Here is a 20,343-nt window from a genome sequence, read left to right on the forward strand (position 1 = left end):
CTTTCAAGCGGTGCCACGGTCGTCGGTAGGGCTGCATACTTATCGAAAGCACAGTGATTTCAAGCGAGACTTTCCCTATGATCTCGTCTGCCCAAGCTGATTTTTACGTTGGAGCTGGAAACCTTTCTTGACCGCTGTCGTTCTGGGCCGGTTGTTACTAGAAACGGCATGTTCCGTGCACTATTCCTTAAAGGTCTCTCAGAAAAGCAGCAGCCTATTGAAGCTTTGCGAGTTCTAAGCTTTAGATGCGCATAACGTAAGAAAACGTTGCATAGTTCCCGTCTCTTCACTCGTATCTGAAACGTTTCGCTTCTATCGGTCTCGTTTTCGTTATGATGCCCGTTGTTTTAACATTCCGTATATCGGATTCCGTGCAACCCTGGGGCTGTGGACAGATCAGAAATAACAAGCTGCGTGTCTCGTGCGCTGCCGGGTCAACCAGTGCCATGTGCTCCGGTTGTCTCGTCTACGGGATTATGTTGTTCCTGCGTCCAGATTTGGCGGTCGCTCTCCTCTGACTATATTGTGGAGAACATTACTGAGAGCTTATTGATTCAATGAGCGTGGATATGTTCCTGTACGATCGCGCTTGTAGATCTGGCCCAGTGCTATTTTCCTGCCATGACTGAAAATCAAGTAAAAATAAGACAAGAGATTGGTCGTTGAACTCAGGAATGTATTGTACTCCTGACCGTCATCGCGGTAACTACCGATTTTCTTTCTCAACCTTGCTCCTCTTCGAGTCTCACCTGCTCCAATACGTGAGGCCCCTCTTCCAACAGGGACTATATTCCTGGGGTCATCCAACTTCAAATTGCACCAGGGTCAAGCAAATAACCATGATCATTTTTTAAAGCGCTGGAGTTGACACCTCGCTAAAGTTGACGTCGTGAGGTTCTTCCAGAATCCAGACAGGAGCTTCTTAGCATGTCTCTGCCTCCCTGGTTTTCAAAACTATATAACACTGGGATACATCGATACACATGGAAACTCACATTTCCAAAGATCATGTCGACTTCATTCTATCATACCGAGCTTAGCAAGGCCCTTTCTGAGCAAGCCTTCGGGCTGGCTCGGTTTGACATCTGCAGAAGCTCGTCGCCCCATGAGGCCACTGCTTCTGTCACTCTGTTAGAGGGCAGAACTATTCGCATAACGCTAACTGCTCGTGGCTACCAGGTGCGTACAGCGTCCGTGTGGTCTACACCCACTAAAATTTTCTCTAGACTGATGAGGATCAGATCTTTGAATCTATCGAAGGTCTCTTACAGGCTGTCAGTCCAGCATACGAAGGAAGAAGGAGAGAGGCTTTGTTTTCGCGCCTGCGAAGCCTATCATGAAACATTGTTCCCCGCGATCGCGATATACAATGGCCTTAACGTTAGTCCTTTGTTCCCCGGATCATCGTATCCTGCTAATCTCTTTGCAGCATATTTGTAGTATTTTTGTACTAATGTATAGTTGACACATATTTTTGTACTTCTTCATAGCGCGTTACTTAGAAGCTCGCCGCCAGGCTCGATCCTCGAGCAGTCGACTAGTTAGAATGTCTGGCAGTACTACTTGCAACCTAGAACAAATTTTTGACGTAATTCAGTTTTGTGTCATCCTGCTCAGTGCAAACGTAGTAAAGTACCTACTACGCATCAGTACATTCAAGTTGCGGTTCTGCAATGGACCCCGATTCCTTTCGCCTCCGCAGACTGGCTTCGTACTTCTCTCTGCTGAAAATCTCGCCGTTCCTCGCCTTCTTAATTGTAAGTCCGATCCACTCCCGATCCGCTTTATTCCTCAAGCAGTTAGCCCACCATCTATCCATGCTATCCCGTAGTAGGCTGGTATTTAGCTGTTTATGTTCGCTTTGTTCATTGAGGATATGGAGTAGGAAACCGGCATTCAGATGCTCCAGGCCCATTTCCGACAGACACTTGAGGATCCGTGTGATGCGAAGGTTGTTGTGAGGAGCTTCTATATAGTTTACCCAAAGTTCGTAAGCATGAGTTTCTGATCATGGTACCTCACCCACGCAAGAGGTTCTGGTACCGAGCTTTGTAGGCTTCTGAGCGTCCAATGAGACCAGCCTCGAAGTTCACCAGGCACATGCCATAGAAATCCAACATCAACCCATAAGAGGCCTTGATGCGCTCGATGACATTAGAATCTTCCTTCATCGCCGCAGCTTCGTGTGGCTGGAGAGCTTGCGCCTCGAAATTCATTCCGTTCTCCCGGATGGGGAAGCTGCGCACATCATGGTTGAGTCATGAGATTATCACCGGGTGCCGCCAGTGGATATATGTCGCACGACTTACAGCCATTGGATGTAACCATGGTTGTACTCCAGTTGATTATAGTCTTTGCGCCAGCTATGTATAAAACTTCATGGTGGATCAATTCTGTACTGGATAATAACAGTCGCATACCTCTGGTGTATCTCGCTGATCAAAAGATCGTCTGGCTGGCAGCGTAGACGATTTTGGTAAAATAGCAGATTATCTGAAGCTTGCGAGTCATCCGTTTGACCGTGGTAATGAGAGAGAAATGCACGAATATCGCGCGGAAGTGACATGAATTCAATGGGGTTTTATAACCTGAGATACCCAGGGGAGCTGTGAAAGGTGCCGACGAAGGTGATCTTGCACCGAAATAGGAAGTCAAGAAATCTTATCTATGCGCCCGGTGTCTCGATCGGAGTCAACTCAAAAAGCCCTGGAACTGTCCGGGTTAGGCCGGTTCTCCTGCTATCTAGGCGAGAACAAATGAATGTACATTAAATTCCTTGTCCAATTGTGCTGCTGAGAGCTGCAGAATGGTCGGTCTCTAGTAACTTAGTAGGTGCCGCTGTAAAATTATGGATTTAGATTTTGCAAATTGCAATTGAATTATGGATTAAAATGATCATCATCAACCTGATTTGGTAATTTAGTCCAGACAAATACTAAAATTATAAACTCAACCAAAACCGTCCACGTGCACCAGCGCCAACCTTCAACGAGTACTACGTACTTGCTGCTATCACTTTACTTGACGAGCGAGCCGGTTGTCTTTTCTACAACTTCATCCTGTGGTCCCTCGACCATCCTGAGTTGCGCACGTCCTGCATCATGGTGCCGACAACTAATGCGAGGTAAGGCACCATTCTAACTTCATGCAGCCGCAGTACGTGGGTCCATAGCTACTTCTATCAAACTCTCGCCGCCTCATTCTCACTAGTGGGGCCACCGGATCTATCATATCGTTGTAGGATGGCTGGAGTTGTCCGCATGTCATTTGTACCCATGTGTAGGCAAGTGATCTCCGTCTCGAGGTGCCATAAATCCGTTTGACATCTCATTGTATTTACTACCCTGTGTCGTCCGTATCGGGAACACAGTGAGTGATATCAGGTCATTTATATTTGAACTCATCTTTCAGAAGGTGTCAAGTAGTTTCCAAGTGCTTGGCGAAGTAACTCTTATCTGATCTATCTTACCAGCTCGCTGGCGACGAGGTCACACACTCATCATCCGATTCAAAATACACACATTTCCCAATTATAGTTTGTCTATCTTCCATGAACGTTTGAACACCATTAGCTAACAGACGGTAGCCTTGCAGTTTACCGGCCATGTCATGTGAAAACATGAGGACATATTACGGAATTGCGATTGTCTTGGTTATTTAGGGGGGTTGATAACCTTTAGGTGGGCTTTAACATTTATGATCGAGCCATGTCAGACATCAGATCTGTTCTAGAACGCAAGGTATACATGGTGACAGTTCCATATAGTAGTGGTGGATGACATGGGGAATTACCACTGAGAATGCGAATGAAAGTGTGTATTACTCTTGCACCGATATATGCCATCATAACGCTGCATAAAAGGATAGACTCGACGCAATACTAGGTCCGGATGCACGCAAGCACATTCGAAGCAATGCAATTATCTCCCTCCGGCTGTACTTCATTCATTAACAACCATATGAATGTTTTGACGTTCTTCGGGGAAGATGTCAGCATGTCAGAATCTTCTAGTCAACGCGGAGATGAAGGCGCGAAAAATCACTTTCTGGACGAACGTTCAAGTTGGGGCCGAGTTAAGCAAAATGGGAGCCCAGATAAGTATCTACAAGTCACAATCTAGGCTTTTGTCTCGCTTGCCTGATTGGCATGTGATTTATTTTACTAAATCACATCTTATCAGTGCAGCGCCCTAAGACCGCAGATATTTCAAGCGTCCGCCGTGTTTTCATTCCTGTGGAGCATATCTTACGTGGAGAAGAGCATGCGAATAGTCAAGCTTTTTGACTTACCTCCAATCAAGGGCATGAATGGCGATAGTTATGGTCCGAAGAAGGTGTCATGCTCACATCTAGTAGTGGCGTGTCAGTTTCTGCGCAGCGGCAGTGTTGTTAAACGTACGTGCACAAGGCCCCAAAGTCATGAACGTCAACCCCTATACGCTTTACAGGAAATTGTGATCGAGCCTTGCGGGATGGATGTGTCCTTTATTGCTCTTCCACCGACCACTTCCGATGACCAAGTGTCAATCGTATGTCTCGCCCGTTGACGCCACTGATGGGCCCGCCTGGTTTCCAGGTCTCAGCCTTATCCCCATTGCATGGATATTGAGGGGCGTAACAAGAATGCAAAATTTACATTACCACATAGGTTGAACATTGCAGGTAACAATAATGCGACGAGGGACGCATAACCCGCGCATGGTTGGTAAATAGAATGACGACAGATAAGTATCTTTGATGCAATATGCTGCACCCTCAGACATTATCGAGGCAGCGTGTGACACGGCCAACGAGGTCATGTAATACACGCACACGGTGGTCAACTGCTAATAGCACAGTGTATTGCGTCCGCTGCAAAGCAATTGCTGGAGAGTTACAGACGGAAGTTTTTGCGCCTTACCAAGGTCTTGCTCTCCTTATTGTCGGGCATGCCAGGTTACCGATCAGCTTAATAGGGAGCCAGCACAACTTCGTGGCGTCACAAAGGAACCCGACATTATCCATGTCAATCCCGATGCCCGTTGTAATTCCTCACGGAGGCGGTGCTTTTCGTCGGTCACACATGCGTTGCGTGATACACTCCGACGTCATAGGAAGATATGTCTTCGAGAGGAAATAAATCGTGGCGCTCGCATGCCATTGGCTCCATGCTACGAAATGAAAACATCTAAATGCTCCCAACAATGCCACACAAAGGTACTGGCTCGCAAGATTACATTTTCCGGTGAAATTCGGTTGTCGTCAGGCCCGACCATGGCGGCCCAGCTAAAGGGACTATTGCCACGCACTGGCTGGCGGGATGCCACACTGGCCTGGGCGATTGAGTCTGGTTTGAGCCTCAGCCTTCTGCGCGCGCGTTTGGCCTCTGGGATGGTCTGGGCAAGACCTTGACCTAGAATTTTGATGCTCCATTTCATTTCATTTCTCCATTCTGCATTCTGGGGTTTGTCGTAGTACCAAATCTGGGCCTATGAAGCAATGAAATGAAATGTTCAAGAAGTTTTCTGTATGATTAATGTCAGGACCATTAGAGCTTCCATTGTTCAACTGCCCTTGGGCCTAGAAGGTCTGCTGTGCACATAACGTAAATCAATGTGTAGCCAAACGACCTATGGAATTTCAAAGGAACGCAACTGGCGCGTTACCAGCGCAGTGATGACGGTCAATTTACTACTATGAACATATAAGATATATCATGACCATGTGCCTGCATGATTGGCGCGGGTGTTGTCCAAACTTGGTTATATACGTAGTTGAATGGCCATTATACCGCGGTGGAACGTCAGACGGCCTTTGAAGGCAACCGCATTGGCCCTTTGCCTAGCGTCGGAGAAGTAACAGGAGAGGGGCTAGAATGCGGACTGTATGCGGTAGGCCGCATCGAATCGACGAGTCTGAGGTCACCATGCGGCGATGAATAGACTGATGCTAGGATGAGAAGGCCGCTAAGCTCAATCTGGCGCGGACCGGCTAAGTTGGAGCTTGGGACTGCCTCAGTAGACGTTCCAACTCATCCGCGGCCAAAGGTGGAACGACGACGTCAGCCATAGATTCCGTTCGATCTGACTGCTCACGGTCCCGGGATGACTTGACTGAAGATAACCGGAAACAAGCGCACATATCATGGCGACTTTCTGTGAGTCTATTCCGGCGGCTACTAAAGTACTAGAAGCGCACTCCTACTAGAACACCGTGGTATTGGGGCTAGAAAGACGGCGGGCGCAGGGTGCTGAGAACATACTATACCAGTGTGCCCGTCCTGCAAGATGTGCGTGGTGCCAGACCGTGTGGGGGATTCTATAGATATCACGGTATTCAAAGAAGCGTGCCGTCGCTTCCTTGCATAGAACACGGATCCGAGGGCCCAGCCTGTGCTCGCTTAAGTGCTTGCAGGGAAGTATGCCTTTGCACTGGCCTGACGTGTTCGTAAACTAATAGATGTTCTTTAGGTTGAGAAAAGAAAATCTAGATCTTCGAATCGATTTACCTGAGAAAGCATGTGGAGCATTCCATCATATGAGCTTCTGAGATCCCAACACGATGCTAAGGCGAGATGAGGTTCTTCTTGCACGAGGAATATCGTGCCTCTGTGACGATGTCATATGATCATTAAAATCGATTTAGCGTGATGAGTCGCGGTCTTGTACTTCTCGCAGTCAACGTTCGCTGGACGTGCCAGTAGACATGACGTGAGTCAGGATCTTCGTCGGACCTGGTGGTGAAATTCGCGAGCGAATAAGGATGAAAGATCGATGCGATGGTCGCGGATTAGATATCACCGTGGATCATAATACCACATCAGTGACTCCCCACAACGTAAGATATGTGCGGGTACTCAAGATACAATATTGAAAAGCCTATGTAGGAGGATAAACTCACGGTAGTACCTCAGTAGACACAGCAAGTGCCTATTTTTCGATCGCAACACTTGATGATACCTAGGAGTACCTAGTATGACTGAAAATGAATGTAAGGTTCCCGTGTACCTTTAAATATTTACGGGCGCAAATGAATTATATATGGTTACTGTCCATGTGGGACCCCCATACCAGCGGCGGAGAGCCCCGCGGGGAGGGCAACAGATGAGATGATCACGTTTGAACAGAACAGGATTCATGATGGCAATGAGTGACACTACTATAGTTTGAGCGCTGAGACGCCGAATAGTAAGGATCGCATATGTTCACGAGCGAGTGAACGTAAACCTCGGAGGAATTGATTCTTGATGCAGCAAAGGCATCGCCCGAAGACTGACTCGTAATCCGACTACTTCGGTTTGACCTGAAAAGGTCAAGTGGACTACTTGTGAGATGAATGGGGAAGGAAAGTCACCCCGACGCGAGAGCGCAACTCGGGTACTCACCGAGAGACAAGCGGACGTCGATGTTGAGAGGGAACGGACTAAGTATTATTTATTGAAGGACCCGAAGGAGAGCGTGAAGTCGGACTGAGTCCCGCGGTCGGAGAAAGCCGAGTAGTCTATCAAACATGAATTACCAATTGAGTGCGGATGAGGATTGGATACCGTTTGACCAGGTGAGACCGGCCAATGACGGATCACGCTCACAGGGCGGTTGTTACAGTTTGAAACATCCGGTAGCTCTTGAACCAATGAGGTTTGTGAATCTCTGTGTACATGTAGATGGATGTACACGGTTTACACATGCAACGAGTGGTAGTCGAACGACGGTGGTATATGTACATTGAGATAAGTGAATCGGAGTTTGCCGATCCCGTAAGGTAACGTATGCACGGGGTGTACCGGTGGCGTCGCAGTCCGTCGACCAATTAGAAAAAATAATTTTAAAAAAGTAGTAGTAAACTGACGACATCGTTAGTCCAGTAATGATTAGACTTCAGGTTGAACTACCGCAAGGAGAAAACCAATGGATAGGTGTACGGTCCGATTCACCTAATTTGCCACGTGCACAGGGTTCCACACGGGGTAGCACATTTAGCGTGACAGCATGCGACTTCCCAATGTGGGGATGCATAGCCGAGGATCCGAGGTAGCCGAAACATAACTGAGAGTAATAACTCAATTTCCAATATTTTTCAACAGTGAATTATTCGGCATTTCGGTGCGATTCCAATCCCCAATTGGGTAGTCCATTTCGTGTATATGCGAATCACCAATCAAATAATAAAACCCCGACCTCTCATTCTTTTCTTCGTCCAATCCCATCCTCACTTCAGTCTTCTCCTCCTCCTCTTCTTCCTCAACGTCGTCCTCAACGTCGACGACCTAAACAATACTCCTTGGCCCATCGGCTCCCATATCTGGTCCCACTCTTCACACACAGCTCCATCGTGCGTTCATCATTCCGTTACATTGAAATCTGGCCTAGAACGTTTACCTTTGTTGGTGTTTCACCTTTTGTCCACATCTAGATATCTTCCGCACCGCCTACAAACTTCTTTGTTTGACTGCATTTAAAACCCATCATCCCCCCACGTCTTCCCCGCACTTCCTTTCAACCACCCATGGATGCTCACTTCGACGAAGCCTGGTGTCCAGTCTGTGACAGGCAAATCATGCCTAAGCGATATACAGTACCCGTCCTCCCACAAACTCAAGAACTCACACCTGTCCCCACGCCATCTCCAGCTTCCTCATCTCGTAAGTCTTGTCAACTGTCATCCGTCACTGCCACAAGTCATTCAAATCTTTTTTCCAGCGTCGAAAAATCAACAGAGTGACTCTACTGCCCGCACTTCCAAAACGAAATCGGGCGCCGTTCGCGCAAAGAATGGCCTTTTGCAAGGCACCGGTCGCGTCAAACCTAATGGTGCAATAAAGCGATCCGACTCAGCAACAGTGGCAAACAAAGGGCGTGCCTCGTCCCCTCAGCCTCAACAACCCGTCGCACCTGTCAAGCACCGCACGATCATTGACCAGGGTCCAATTCCTCTATACTGCTCGGATGAGTGTCGTCTCCAAGACTTGGCAAGACTAAATGGCGCTTACCCACTCGATTACCACCCTGATCGCTCATCACCACCTCTTCCTCGTGTACCTCATAATTCTTTCGAGAGGCGATATTGCGAATCAGAAGACGAATCCACCAGTGCTTCCGGATCGTCACTTGATTCAGGGTTTTCATCTTCCCCACCATTGGTCACCGTCTCTCGCAGTATGGCTACCCTCGCTGCCTTGTACGATTTCCCTCCCTTACCTCCTGCACCGCCTATCTTGTCGCCGGTCGATACCACGTCTTCGTCGGAGCTCGAGTATCACAATGATTACCAGGGGGGGACAATGATGGCAAGCAAGCGTATCAAGGATGTATTATGCCCACCACGCCCAAAACCTTCGCTGTTTTACGGCGAACCGGTTCAACCTAGAAAAACAGTTCCTGGTTGGACCGACGGTGGCAATGAGTGGCGCCAGTCAGTGTATGGTGGATACTCCAAACACTCGGACACTGCATCGGTTGGGTCTCAGAAACCCCAGACCTCATTTGCAGCATCATCACATCGTGGTGTTCAATGGACTTCGACACTTTCCCAGTCAAACTCATCTGGTGCTCTTGCCGCGCAGTGTCCTACCTCCAACCTACCTCCTCGTTCGAGTCAGTCGTACAGCGAAGAGTTGTACACTAAATATTCCCTTCCCCTTTCTCGCCGATCAGAGTCACGGATGTCACTTTTCCCCCACTCGGCGTCTTCCTCCGCACAATCTCCTCCGCTATCTCCTACTTCCACATCTTCGTCCGGTCGTCGTCGTCGTGAAGTCCCTCTACTCAAACGAGGCGCGGAAGGTCGTTTACTCGTTCCTGACGTTATACTTACTCGAAACAACTCGAGCATGGGTCTGTTGTCGCAGCGTCTTGCGAAACCTTTGAAGCGACACCCCAGCGAAGTTAGTGAAGACAGTATCTTGAGTGATACCACATCTGAATCGCTTGGTTCCTCGTCCCGACCTGCACCACAAAGTATGTTATGCTTTTGACGATTGTTTAATTGTGTGACTAATTGTATCTCCAGCTCGCACATGGTCATACGATAACATAAAGACTTACCCTGTGATGATGCCTCCTGCAAAGAAGGAGAAACGCATCGAGCATCGCATGGTTGATGGCGAAGTCAAGGAGGTCGAAGTCGAGGTGGAAGTTCTCCAACCCTTGAAGCGCCTCTTCCTGTTCCCTGGCAAGGAAGCAATCCATACAGGACGATCCTAAATGGCACGCGCAGCCATCGTCCTTGTCTGTTTCTCGAACATTCCATCATACCCTGTATTTGCACGGTCGCAGCTCGACGACGGCCATACCGCCACGTTCACGACGCATACCCATTACTTTATCGATTCTTTACCGGCATCTCTCATCGCATCATGACCACACGCAATTCACAACATTCCCATCTAACGCTCGCGTCGTCGACTCTGCTGAATCGCGCCACCACCCCCACCATGCCTAATACCGCGCATCCATATCAAAAGTTGAATAATGATTTGTACCATACCATTGTATTGTGTGTATACCTTTCCTGCTTTTTTTCTTCTGGGCCCGTACATCGTGTAACATGAGATTTGCGCATTTACTGTACGCATTATTCTACGACAACGGGACTAATTGGTCTTCTGTGTTTCGGTCGAGTTTTGTTGTTGGGGTACACTCTCGGGCCAGCATAATTGCTTTCTGTCTTATTTTCTTATCAGTATTTTGGTCTTCGATGTTTTCTCGCTGTCATTGCATCGTCGTTCCGTTGTGAGTAGCACTTGTATACTTGTTGCAATAATGCATGTACTGGACATTACAATTATCTGAGGCATTCGAAATTCTTGCAGATGGGAATACGGAAGCTAAGAAGTAACATTATACCTAGTAGACACCTTGTGGTCACATCGCCGTCGGCCCTGAGCTTCTTAGCCCGCATCATGATATTTTGTGGGTAATTCGGTTAACTCCCTCTTTAATGAACACGGAATCGTATTGTTGTTTTCAACAAGATGGCAACAAGCCGGTCAGTCAAAATTTATGACTGCCATATCTCGCAATGGAGGACTCATCGTCCATTTTCAAGGTGCTCCAAGCTCCGAGTACACAAACACATGCATATGCAAATATCAGCATCCTTGTCTTCTGAAACGCACATTCGGATCGTTCCACCTGCTCATCTGAGACGGTCACGGGAGGGCGTAAATCCATCCCGGGACAAGAGACCTGAATCACACACTAGCCACCCCTTAGTACCCCAACCCTCAGAGGTAAGTATTACCCCACGCCCCGGATGCATGTATTACGCCTGTGCACGGAGGCCAGCACCATAGCCCAATACACCACCTTGGTTGGATCATTAACACAGCTCTTGACACAGGAACATCGCTTGGTTTAATCATGTTCCGTGACTGCCGCAACAGCGCTCAGTGTTGTCTCCGCAGCAACTCTGAATCGGATGGGTGACAACGGACACGGCTTATGCTGTGAGACCTACTCGATACTAATCCAATTATGCGATCAACGGAACGGTGCTGGAAAACAGGATCCTGCACTCGACCGGATCTCCGGAGTCCGGATATGACTGAGACCACACGTTTATGCTGGAGCTTATTATCCCGCATGTGGGAATGGGCGCGATGCGCGATCTGAGCAGCATATGATATGTTACAGCACTCGTTCCATAGTAAGCACATGTTAATGACCTCCGGCGTGAAATATGCGACGAAATTGATGTTCTTTGAACTACTTGATCATATATTGAAACAGCCCCATCTCTCCTGGATGGGAATGATGGTCGCCCCTCTCCGGAAATGGATGGGGGATGTCGCTGAGATTACTGAGCGTGGGGCAACTCATTGATATCGGACCTGGGCGGTTGCATTCACCTTGGCCGGCGAAGGCATGTGGGGGATGCCCACGACTAAAATACACCTGCAGAGCTTGTCATGTCATCAAGTTTTTTTTTTCTCTTTTTGCTGACCGTAATAGAAGGCATTTTGATCCATGCTTTGAACTCTTTTCCAATCGATAATGCACTCAGCCCGATGGACGTCGAACGCGTGTGAGCAGGGTAGACACTTCTACGAGTCTCTGTTATGCCACACGTTTCATACGCATCCCCACGATCGTGCACACATCACACAATGTCCGAGTGTTATACATCCAGCGGGCCCGCGATTATCAAGCAAGAACAGATGAGGCTCCCAGTACCTGCCGTCTCGATAGCTGGCGAATAAATTTTTAACCTGACACATTTTATGTTATACCGACACCACCATTCCACAAAGTCGCGCATGACTTGCCTGTCTGGGGCATGAACGCTCATCTGGCGGCCCGATACGACAGCGGTAACGTAGTTCGCGGCTTCCGCCCTTCCCTGTCCACGTCACTGTCTAGAACCATATTCCAGTATATTCCTCGCGTCAGCGTCAAATCGTGCGGCTGCGAGATACTCGATACAGGGACGCAGAAAACCGCGGATGCCATAACGGAAGCCCGCGATACCAGCATGTTCAAGTTGCGGTGATTATTAGTTAGGCTGCATTGTATACTAGCCTCTCATTTCGCATGCACTCGTAGTGACCTGCTACTGCATGTCTAGGAAATATCATATACATAAAGCAAGCGGGACGGATATTACAGTGCCTGGCGTAGATGCTAAGGAATGAGCAGAAGATCCCAGCTGCACAAAATAGGAGAAGCAATACATTCTGACTTGACATGCACGTCCATGATTGCCGCGCAAATGCGGGGAAACTTAGAATCAGGAAAATTACACCGACTCGGATGAAAGGGTCACCCTTCTTTACATAACGGCGCTTCTGCGTGTGAGGTATAGTCTGACGTATTAAACCCCTCCCGGCATTCCAGCTAGCCTGAAGGAACTCAACTTTGCCGTATGCGCTAAGGTTAATAGTCCGATTTTTATCCCATAGTTTTGACTTGTCCGTAAAGAGTATTGCGACGTGTGACTTGGACAGAGGCTTCACTAGCAAGGAACCACAGTCGCACAGTGCTGTGCGCATTGTGGGTAAGGAAGGGCATAACCTAAAACGTTATCGGGCAGACTAATTGCATAGTGACTGTAGGCAGAGACCATGAGAGATGGCTATGCGTATGCATGTGATTGCTTGTCTGAGGCCTATTTGAGATCCGGGCTGAGGGGACATCCAAGATTAGCGGCAGGAAACTTCCGTAAGGATAATGTGACAAGAAGGCACATACACCCTGCCTGGCCCTTAGTACTCACAAGTAGTATGACGAGCAAGACAGACACACCACTGCCCACAATAAGTCAGAACACAACAATTACAAACCGATCCTTGTGTTTGCTACGTCGTGGAATGACGCTACATGGCCTGAGGCATCCGATGATCGTGTACATTACCAGTCATTAACCTGTTGTGATGTGCGATAGCGTGGACGAGGACCAATGATAAATTCATGAGGCATGACTACCCCCTGCGGTGATGGCCGAACAGAACCTCTTTCAGCGTGGGGTTGATGGTTTGAGGTAAGTAGAGATCTAAGATAATGAATCGCGGTACTTACCGACGACACCGGAAACACCGGAAACACATACTAGAGACAGGATATTTAAGGCAGTACTTACCTTGAGTGGATTTGCCGCAGCGCGATTTCGCCCGACACTGAAAGCATGCTGCAACATCAAGATCAACAATTCTACAGTTGATTCATCTAGATGCTACAACAATTGAATGCTGAAAAGACCGTGAACAGTTGCCGCTTCAAAATATGAATACTCAAACGCGGCGTCTGAGTCCTTTTTGGATTATAGTTCAATGAGATTTCCGTTTTCGAGTCGTTTCACTCATTTCAGGGCCAAGGAAAGCTTCGGGCGACACCTGTAAGTGACCTTGAGCACAGAAGAGTATCTGCCAGGGAAGATGCAAAACGTTGCAACACATGTTTCCCGCCAGCGTTGCGTCACAGGGTACCGGAAGCCGACGAGATGACGGCCTATGACAGCGCATGCGGTTAATTCTCATGTGGCCGCAGGCGCAAAGGTACTTACCAGAAACGTCATGAATCGGTCATGAATGGCAAGTTAAATTTGAGCTTGAGGTGCCTGAAACTAGGGAACTATGCGGCATAGTAACACAGTAGGAGTACCTGATTCGTGTGTGAGCACGAGAACAGTATTAAGCACTGGACGATAGTAAGCCTTGTTTCCATCTTAATCTAGAAATCTCGGTGAAAATATACTTACAGCCAACCGGACGACGCGCGAGGATCTATTCAAGTTGGTATAAAACGTGGTCCACGGACGATCTGGCGTGGTATTGGGACTTCATCGAGTGTGTCATGGTGTTACTTATATGATTTTTTCGTTTATTCTTTCTCAACCAATATTAGTGCAGGTTGACCGCGTCAGAGGACTTCTATGTCTGTCTGCATAGTATATTTCTGTCGATAATCGTTGTCAACATTTCATGCTTCCTTTAGGTTTCAAGTTGATGATGTACTTACTGTGATTGCGAGAGATTCTGCAATGTTTGTAATCGGTACCCGATAACATTCGATGACAACGGGGAGTTTCCACCCGCTGGTAGCTCGATGATGACGCTGCTACTTGACTCGAGCATGGCTCACCCATTCTACACCTGGACCGAACAAAAAATGATTCTAAAAACCAAACTAATTTCAAGTTCAGCGCTTACTAGTGGCATTTACAGCTCTCTCACGCCTGCTAAGTCCGAGGTCATGCCAGTTTTTCGAGTACTTACTACTATGTACGGTATGCAGTTGAAGTTCGCAATTTTTGCTTCAATAGGCTCCTCAGCGAGTCTGCCGCAAGATGTAGCCAGTTGATCCTCGGCCTGGTAACTTCTCATGTTTTCTTTCGAGCAGATTCATCATCCATATCATACCCAGTGGCGCTACTAGCTCATCATACCTACCTTTCAATCACTTCGACTGGCGTGCCATCTCTGTCGAACAGCACTCGCCGGGCCGTATTCCGACCACACATGACCTGCCACGACCACACCACCGGGCCTAGATGCATGCAAGCATCCGTACTTCTCAGTCACATTCACGATTTTGCCAAGAAAATGTTCTGTTGTTCATAATATCTGTGGCTGAAAGGTCAACGACCGCAATGACAAGTCTTATAACATCTCATACTTCACATGAATTGATCTACACGTTATTTCCACTCTGTTCGGTGACTGGCTGGCCTCACGACAAGTTGGAGACAGCCTTCGCTGTTCGGCCCAGCGGAAGAGCTTCTTATGTCGGGAAGTATCGGCAAAGTGAATTGGGGATGATTTGTCCTGTCTTCTATCGCGAGATGATCTCCCATTGTTCAACAGAAATGATATTTCTTTCGCCTTTGTCTTGATTCGTGCATGCAGCCCGGATATCGGAACCATCGGTCCACCTCGTTGCTTCGGAGTAGTTCGTCGTACCTATAAATCAAGGAGTATTCACTAACAGGAAAAGAGATTTCTTTCCCCCCTGCGTGAAGGCAATATCTCTGAACGTTTATCTGTCCCCCGCATAAGACAAGTCGGGACCTATGCACAGGTACGACGGCCTCGACTCTCGATCGATGACTTGGAATTCAAATTGTTTCTCAGTTCGTACTTGTGGCACTTTGACACTCATCTTTGATTATGATCGATGGCTTCGATGGCGCTCAACCAGCAGCCCATGGCTGAGGAGCTTCATGGGAAGATGCGAGCGAAAAATCAAGGGGGACTTACACTGGAAATCAGACTCCGTGTACCGCCGGGGGCTGAGCGCTGATGGTTTGGATCATAGTTGATGTTGAATTCAACCGATATCGATAACGTTCCTGCAACACTTGTATTGGGTTCAATCTGGTTCAATGTTATCGACTCTAGCGGATTACTAGATTCGGATCAAGATCCGCACTCCGCCTCCCCGCCACTATAAGTGCTGCCACAAATCCCTATCATACCTATCTCCCCGCACCTGGTACGTGTCACCGTGTACAATGGTGAGCGCGCGGTGTCTCCGCCGTTATTCTCCCCATCGCTAATGGCTCGAAACAGGGCGTCAATATTGAGACAATCGTTCCTGGTGACGGTAAAACGTTCCCCAAACGGGGTGGTATGTACAGTATCTCCGAAACGCGTTCCAACTAAGATCGCCTCAAATCGCAACAGACATGGTCACGATTCACTACGTGGGCACACTTGAAGATGGCACCTGCTTTGATTCGAGCAAAGATCGGCAAGCATCGCACCTCCTTTCCGTGATTATAGCTGACGATCAGTCCTCCATAGTAAAGAGCCTTTTGTGACACAAATAGGCGTCGGTAAGGTGATCAAGGGATGGGATGAAGGTTCTTCACTTCTCCGCATCTTTTCTGTCACCTATTCAATGTTTTATTAGGCGTGCCGCAACTATCACTCGGCCAGAAGGCCAACTTGATAGCAACTTCTGATTATGTGGGTGAATATCTCAAGAAGATCAACTCTCAGTCTGACATCATCTCAGGCCTACGGAACACGCGGATTTCCGCCCGTCATTCCACCGAACTCGACCTTGAAATTTGAGGTTGAATTGTTGAAGATCAATTAATGACTTTTAAATGACGCGGCTGTTTACTTTCGGCATTTGTGACTGTCTTTCTGTACCAATCCACTCAATTGTATGTTCATGCATTTTGGACCGTTTCGCAGTTTCGCAATGGAAATATTTGTCAGATCCGTGGTGTGCATGATTGCGATTATGGTATCATCTGCTTTGATTGAGCTCCCCTATTAGGCGGCATAATTCTTCATGCTCGGCTTCTTGTTGCGCCCGGTGCTCTGATTATCGCATCGTCCCGATGATCAGCCTTTGGTGACCTGAATGTGTGGGCCTGCTTTACCTTCTGCGAAAGTCCCGATAGCAGTCAGCGACTCGTGATGAACTTGTCGAGACGCTTCCAAGAGAACTTCCATCGGTATATCTACTCGATATCAGAGATGAAGCGAAAGATTCAGGAAATTGACGCGTTTCAGCTTACGGGATGTCCTATTTTCGCGCGAATCATTCATCAGGCTATGAAGTTTGCCCCGTATCTCCGCATAAAACTGGTCCCATCCTCTGTCACCATCCTTTTCAGCAACAGCTCTCGCCTCTCGTCGCATTTTGGCTTCAGCACAATTTGCCCGATTTTCTTCAAGCATTTGCTGGAGCCTATCTAGCTCAGCTCGCAAGGGATCGTTCGTGTTAGATGGTGTGTTCATACTGCTTGCCACCAGCGTCAGATCTCGTCTGTTCCCGCCGACCGGCAGGGTGATGCGTTGCAATAAACGGTGGCAACAAACTCCGAAGTCTAGAAAGAGTTCCATACAATGGGTTGAAACACTTCTTATTGACTGCACCCCCTTATGACAATAAGGCGCCGTGCTGCCGGTAGTAACACACTCTTGCCGGAGGTATGGCGCTACTATCGATCGCGTTTAGAGTTGGACAAAGCGAGTTCGTTCTTCGGCTGCCAATACATTCTACGGCTCTCGGCCGATGGACCAGACCGAGTATTCTTTTGGAACGACACGAATGTACTAGCTGGTACTGCACATGACCACCCTGCGCCATTCGACAGTGTCATGACGTCGACATTTGGCAGGTGAGCGCCTATAAGATTTGGTGGAGCTAACGAGGATTATCGAGGAACTTTGCCGTTGAAAGCAGATTTGTCCTGATATAGAGTCTGGTCAAGACGTGTACGGAGAATTGACGGAGAAAGCCATATGTGTGAATCCCGTGACCAGGTGGTTCACGGGATAAACGTGATCGAACTGATGATCGATGCTATTGGTTCCTTGAGCCGCTGCGCTGGAAGCCGTGGCCCGTCATCTGAAACGCGGCACCAAATAACACAAATTAAGCTGTAGTTTCAGTGACGCAATCGAGGGTGGTGCAAGTTTGCTCGATGTACCCTTAGATTTGAACAACTTTAGTAACTGTCTTATAGTACGATGGCAACAGGGGTCATTAAGTCATTGGGAGCAGGGTATAGTCCTCCAATCACACTCTACACGTAATCAATAACACAATTACAACTCAGTGACGTTGACCAATCACGGACCTTTGCGGACTGACGAGAGGGTAAGTTATTAGTCAAGTGTCCATCGGTTTTGAGTTTCCAAGAAAAAGTTAACGACTCGGAAAGTCGAGGAACGAAATCGCGTAACTTATTGAATGGCAAGGACTTCTCCGGATCACACAAATACCATCCAACGATTGCTCATGATCACGCAAAGCGTCTCCCACAGTGCGTAACACCTGATGTTAAATGATATCATCGATGGATCGAAAGTCATGCATATGCTTGACTCCATGTTCAGAGTAAAGTTCGTACCTACTTATAGTTAAATGTCGGAGAACCCCGACTGGCACAGAACATCCTTTCAGAGCCTCGAGGGAAGGGATCGTATTGGCATTACAGCGCTGGAGGAAAATCATCGAATCATTCAAAACTACAGTATCATTAATATTTCCGTCAGGTACATAAAAAAACACAAAGAATAATTACGCTATCAGCGACGCCATTGGCACGTGTACTTCAACCATGTCCATGTCGTCGTCGTCGTCATCATCGTCACTGTTCATCTGGTCCGCAGAAGGTTGGGTGGAATCAGAAGAATCCTGTGATTTTGTAGCCGCAACGGAAACATAACCTTCTTCGATGCTTCTGGGAGGGTTGAGGTCTTGGGCTAGCTCGTCCTCGCTCACATCTGCAAACTCTGCCAGCTGAGCGGCTAAGAGGGCAAGCTCAGCCTGCAGCGCTGCCCTTTCATCGCTGTTCAACTCAGTGCGTAATAAGGTCTCGGTATTACGAGATGGTATAGATGTACTCGTAATCGTCGAATTTGGTTGGCTATCAAATGTCGATGATACCTCAACGGAACCGGCAAATACCGGAGGTGGCGCTTGAGCTACCGCAGCGGAATCTGTATGTGTTGGCGCTCCATCCTCGTTGGAGATTTGGAACAATTGTCCAAAATTTATAGCTTTGAGAATATTTTGGGCAGCTTCCCAAGCATCACTGCCTTCTCGAATCTGGCTTTCGGTAGTTTGTATTTCCGACGGAGCAGGCTGAGGGCGATGATTTGCCGCAGACGTGGATGGCCCTGGATAACCAAAGCCATAAGGATGACCAGGTTGTCCTTGCACGGAGGCATGGGGCTGAGACGATGATGTACCGGCGTCTGCGTCGTGGACAAGGGGAATGTGAGTAAAAGGTGATGATGATGCATGTCCCTGATGGGCAGACAATGCTGTTTGAGCGTGAGTCTGTGGACGACGAGTAGTTCTCTTGGAAGTCTGATGGATAACATCGTTAGGAGTTGCAACAAAAATCAAAGTGTTGTGCTTACATTCCCACCTTCCCAGTTGACATTCAATCTGTATTTACCATTATTCCCCTTTTCTAGACGCCCGCGTTTGAACGCCTTTTGGAGGGCTTGACTAGCTGAAGGCCTAAAATTTGACTGTAACGGGTAATGTGACGCCATCCAACCAAAGAGGGCCTTTGGTGCACACCCCTCTGGGTCCCCGAAATCTATCAGTGCCTCTACAATCATTTCTTCGTAACTGGGGAGGTCATCGACGTTATTTGATGAGGATGAATCTGAGGGATGAGTGGGATGTGCTAAAGGTGCACTCGTGAATAACGGTGGTGCATGACTTGACGGAGGCGGTGGAGGCGGGTTTGGTTGATATTGAGCTGGAGGTGGGTGAGGGTAAGGGGGAAATGGATGGGGGAAATTGTAGTGTGCTTGGGGTGGCGCAGGATAGTACGGAGCATGCGGATAGGAAGGATGATAATAGGGTTGATGTGGATAGTGCGGAAGGGATTGTGGCGGTGGGTGTGGGTGAGCTGCCGCAGACGGGTGGGGTGTCGCACTACCAGAGGCCGGGCCATGCGCTACAGAGGGAACTGGCGGTTGCTCAGAAGAAGATGAAGCAGTTTTGTCTCCTGTATCTGAAGGCGAATCCTTTGGTGCTGATGTGGATTTAGATTGATCCCCAGAGTCCACTGGGGGGCTCGATGGTTGAGCTGGTGCATGCTGAGAGATCTGTGCACTTTGGGCCTGAATCGCTGCAATTGCAGCTCGAATATCATACGGCCACACAGTACTTTTTACATGAAGGGGCGCATGAGCCTCAAATGTGAGACAGATATCTATTATCTGTAGTGGAGGAAGCAGTCCCAAGTACTGTCGTTTGATGGAATAAATTTCAGATTCTGTTATTAAGTTAGGCTTAATTATACAGTCGATAATCCAGGACATCTGTCCGCACCTGTGAGGGGCTGGTACCCATTTTGTATTGGAGGATGTGTTGGATGGTACTGAGGAGCTGGAGTGCTCGCCGTTTGCATGGTTCCGTGTGCTGCACAGTTTTTCGCATCAAG

The 20,343-nt window shown here is 48.1% G+C and overlaps 5 protein-coding genes across 5 annotated transcripts; 3 read left to right on the forward strand and 2 right to left on the reverse strand.

Moving 5' to 3' along the window:
• Window positions 1–1,008: 1,008 nt before the first annotated feature.
• Window positions 1,009–1,340, forward strand: F5147DRAFT_572555 (uncharacterized protein; the record flags this gene model as incomplete). The annotated part of the gene is made up of 2 exons (XM_041431096.1): window positions 1,009–1,194; window positions 1,227–1,340. 2 exons carry the CDS (start codon window positions 1,009–1,011, stop codon window positions 1,338–1,340), a joined length of 300 nt encoding a protein of 99 aa, XP_041295153.1.
• Window positions 1,341–1,504: 164 nt separating this feature from the next.
• Window positions 1,505–2,634, reverse strand: F5147DRAFT_78881 (opioid growth factor receptor conserved region-domain-containing protein). The gene is made up of 5 exons (XM_041443001.1): window positions 2,421–2,634; window positions 2,310–2,363; window positions 2,027–2,238; window positions 1,641–1,968; window positions 1,505–1,570 (listed from the first exon to the last, which is right to left on the reverse strand). Coding segments are annotated over exons 1-5 (741 nt in total). The 5' UTR covers window positions 2,567–2,634; the 3' UTR covers window positions 1,505–1,569.
• A 5,850-nt stretch (window positions 2,635–8,484) lies between these two features.
• F5147DRAFT_572530 (uncharacterized protein) lies at window positions 8,485–10,181 on the forward strand (the record flags this gene model as incomplete). Its single annotated transcript, XM_041431094.1, has 3 exons — window positions 8,485–8,620; window positions 8,679–9,935; window positions 9,988–10,181. The coding sequence occupies 3 exons, from the start codon at window positions 8,485–8,487 to the stop codon at window positions 10,179–10,181; spliced, it is 1,587 nt and encodes a 528-aa protein (XP_041295155.1).
• Window positions 10,182–15,880: 5,699 nt separating this feature from the next.
• F5147DRAFT_684343 (peptidyl-prolyl cis-trans isomerase) lies at window positions 15,881–16,967 on the forward strand. Its single transcript, XM_041436591.1, has 8 exons — window positions 15,881–15,927; window positions 15,983–16,163; window positions 16,217–16,275; window positions 16,326–16,381; window positions 16,431–16,584; window positions 16,640–16,646; window positions 16,701–16,887; window positions 16,945–16,967. Exons 2-5 carry the CDS (start codon window positions 16,099–16,101, stop codon window positions 16,512–16,514), a joined length of 264 nt encoding a protein of 87 aa, XP_041295156.1. The 5' UTR covers window positions 15,881–15,927; window positions 15,983–16,098; the 3' UTR covers window positions 16,515–16,584; window positions 16,640–16,646; window positions 16,701–16,887; window positions 16,945–16,967.
• A 1,274-nt stretch (window positions 16,968–18,241) lies between these two features.
• F5147DRAFT_609141 (uncharacterized protein) lies at window positions 18,242–20,343 on the reverse strand. The gene is made up of 3 exons (XM_041432404.1): window positions 20,232–20,343; window positions 19,304–20,175; window positions 18,242–19,250 (listed from the first exon to the last, which is right to left on the reverse strand). Exons 1-3 carry the CDS (start codon window positions 20,308–20,310, stop codon window positions 18,456–18,458), a joined length of 1,746 nt encoding a protein of 581 aa, XP_041295157.1. The 5' UTR covers window positions 20,311–20,343; the 3' UTR covers window positions 18,242–18,455.

The sequence above is a fragment of the Suillus discolor genome, assembly GCF_016758755.1.
Source record: "Suillus discolor strain FC423 chromosome Unknown F5147scaffold_15, whole genome shotgun sequence".
In the NCBI taxonomy this organism is placed as follows: domain Eukaryota; kingdom Fungi; phylum Basidiomycota; class Agaricomycetes; order Boletales; family Suillaceae; genus Suillus; species Suillus discolor.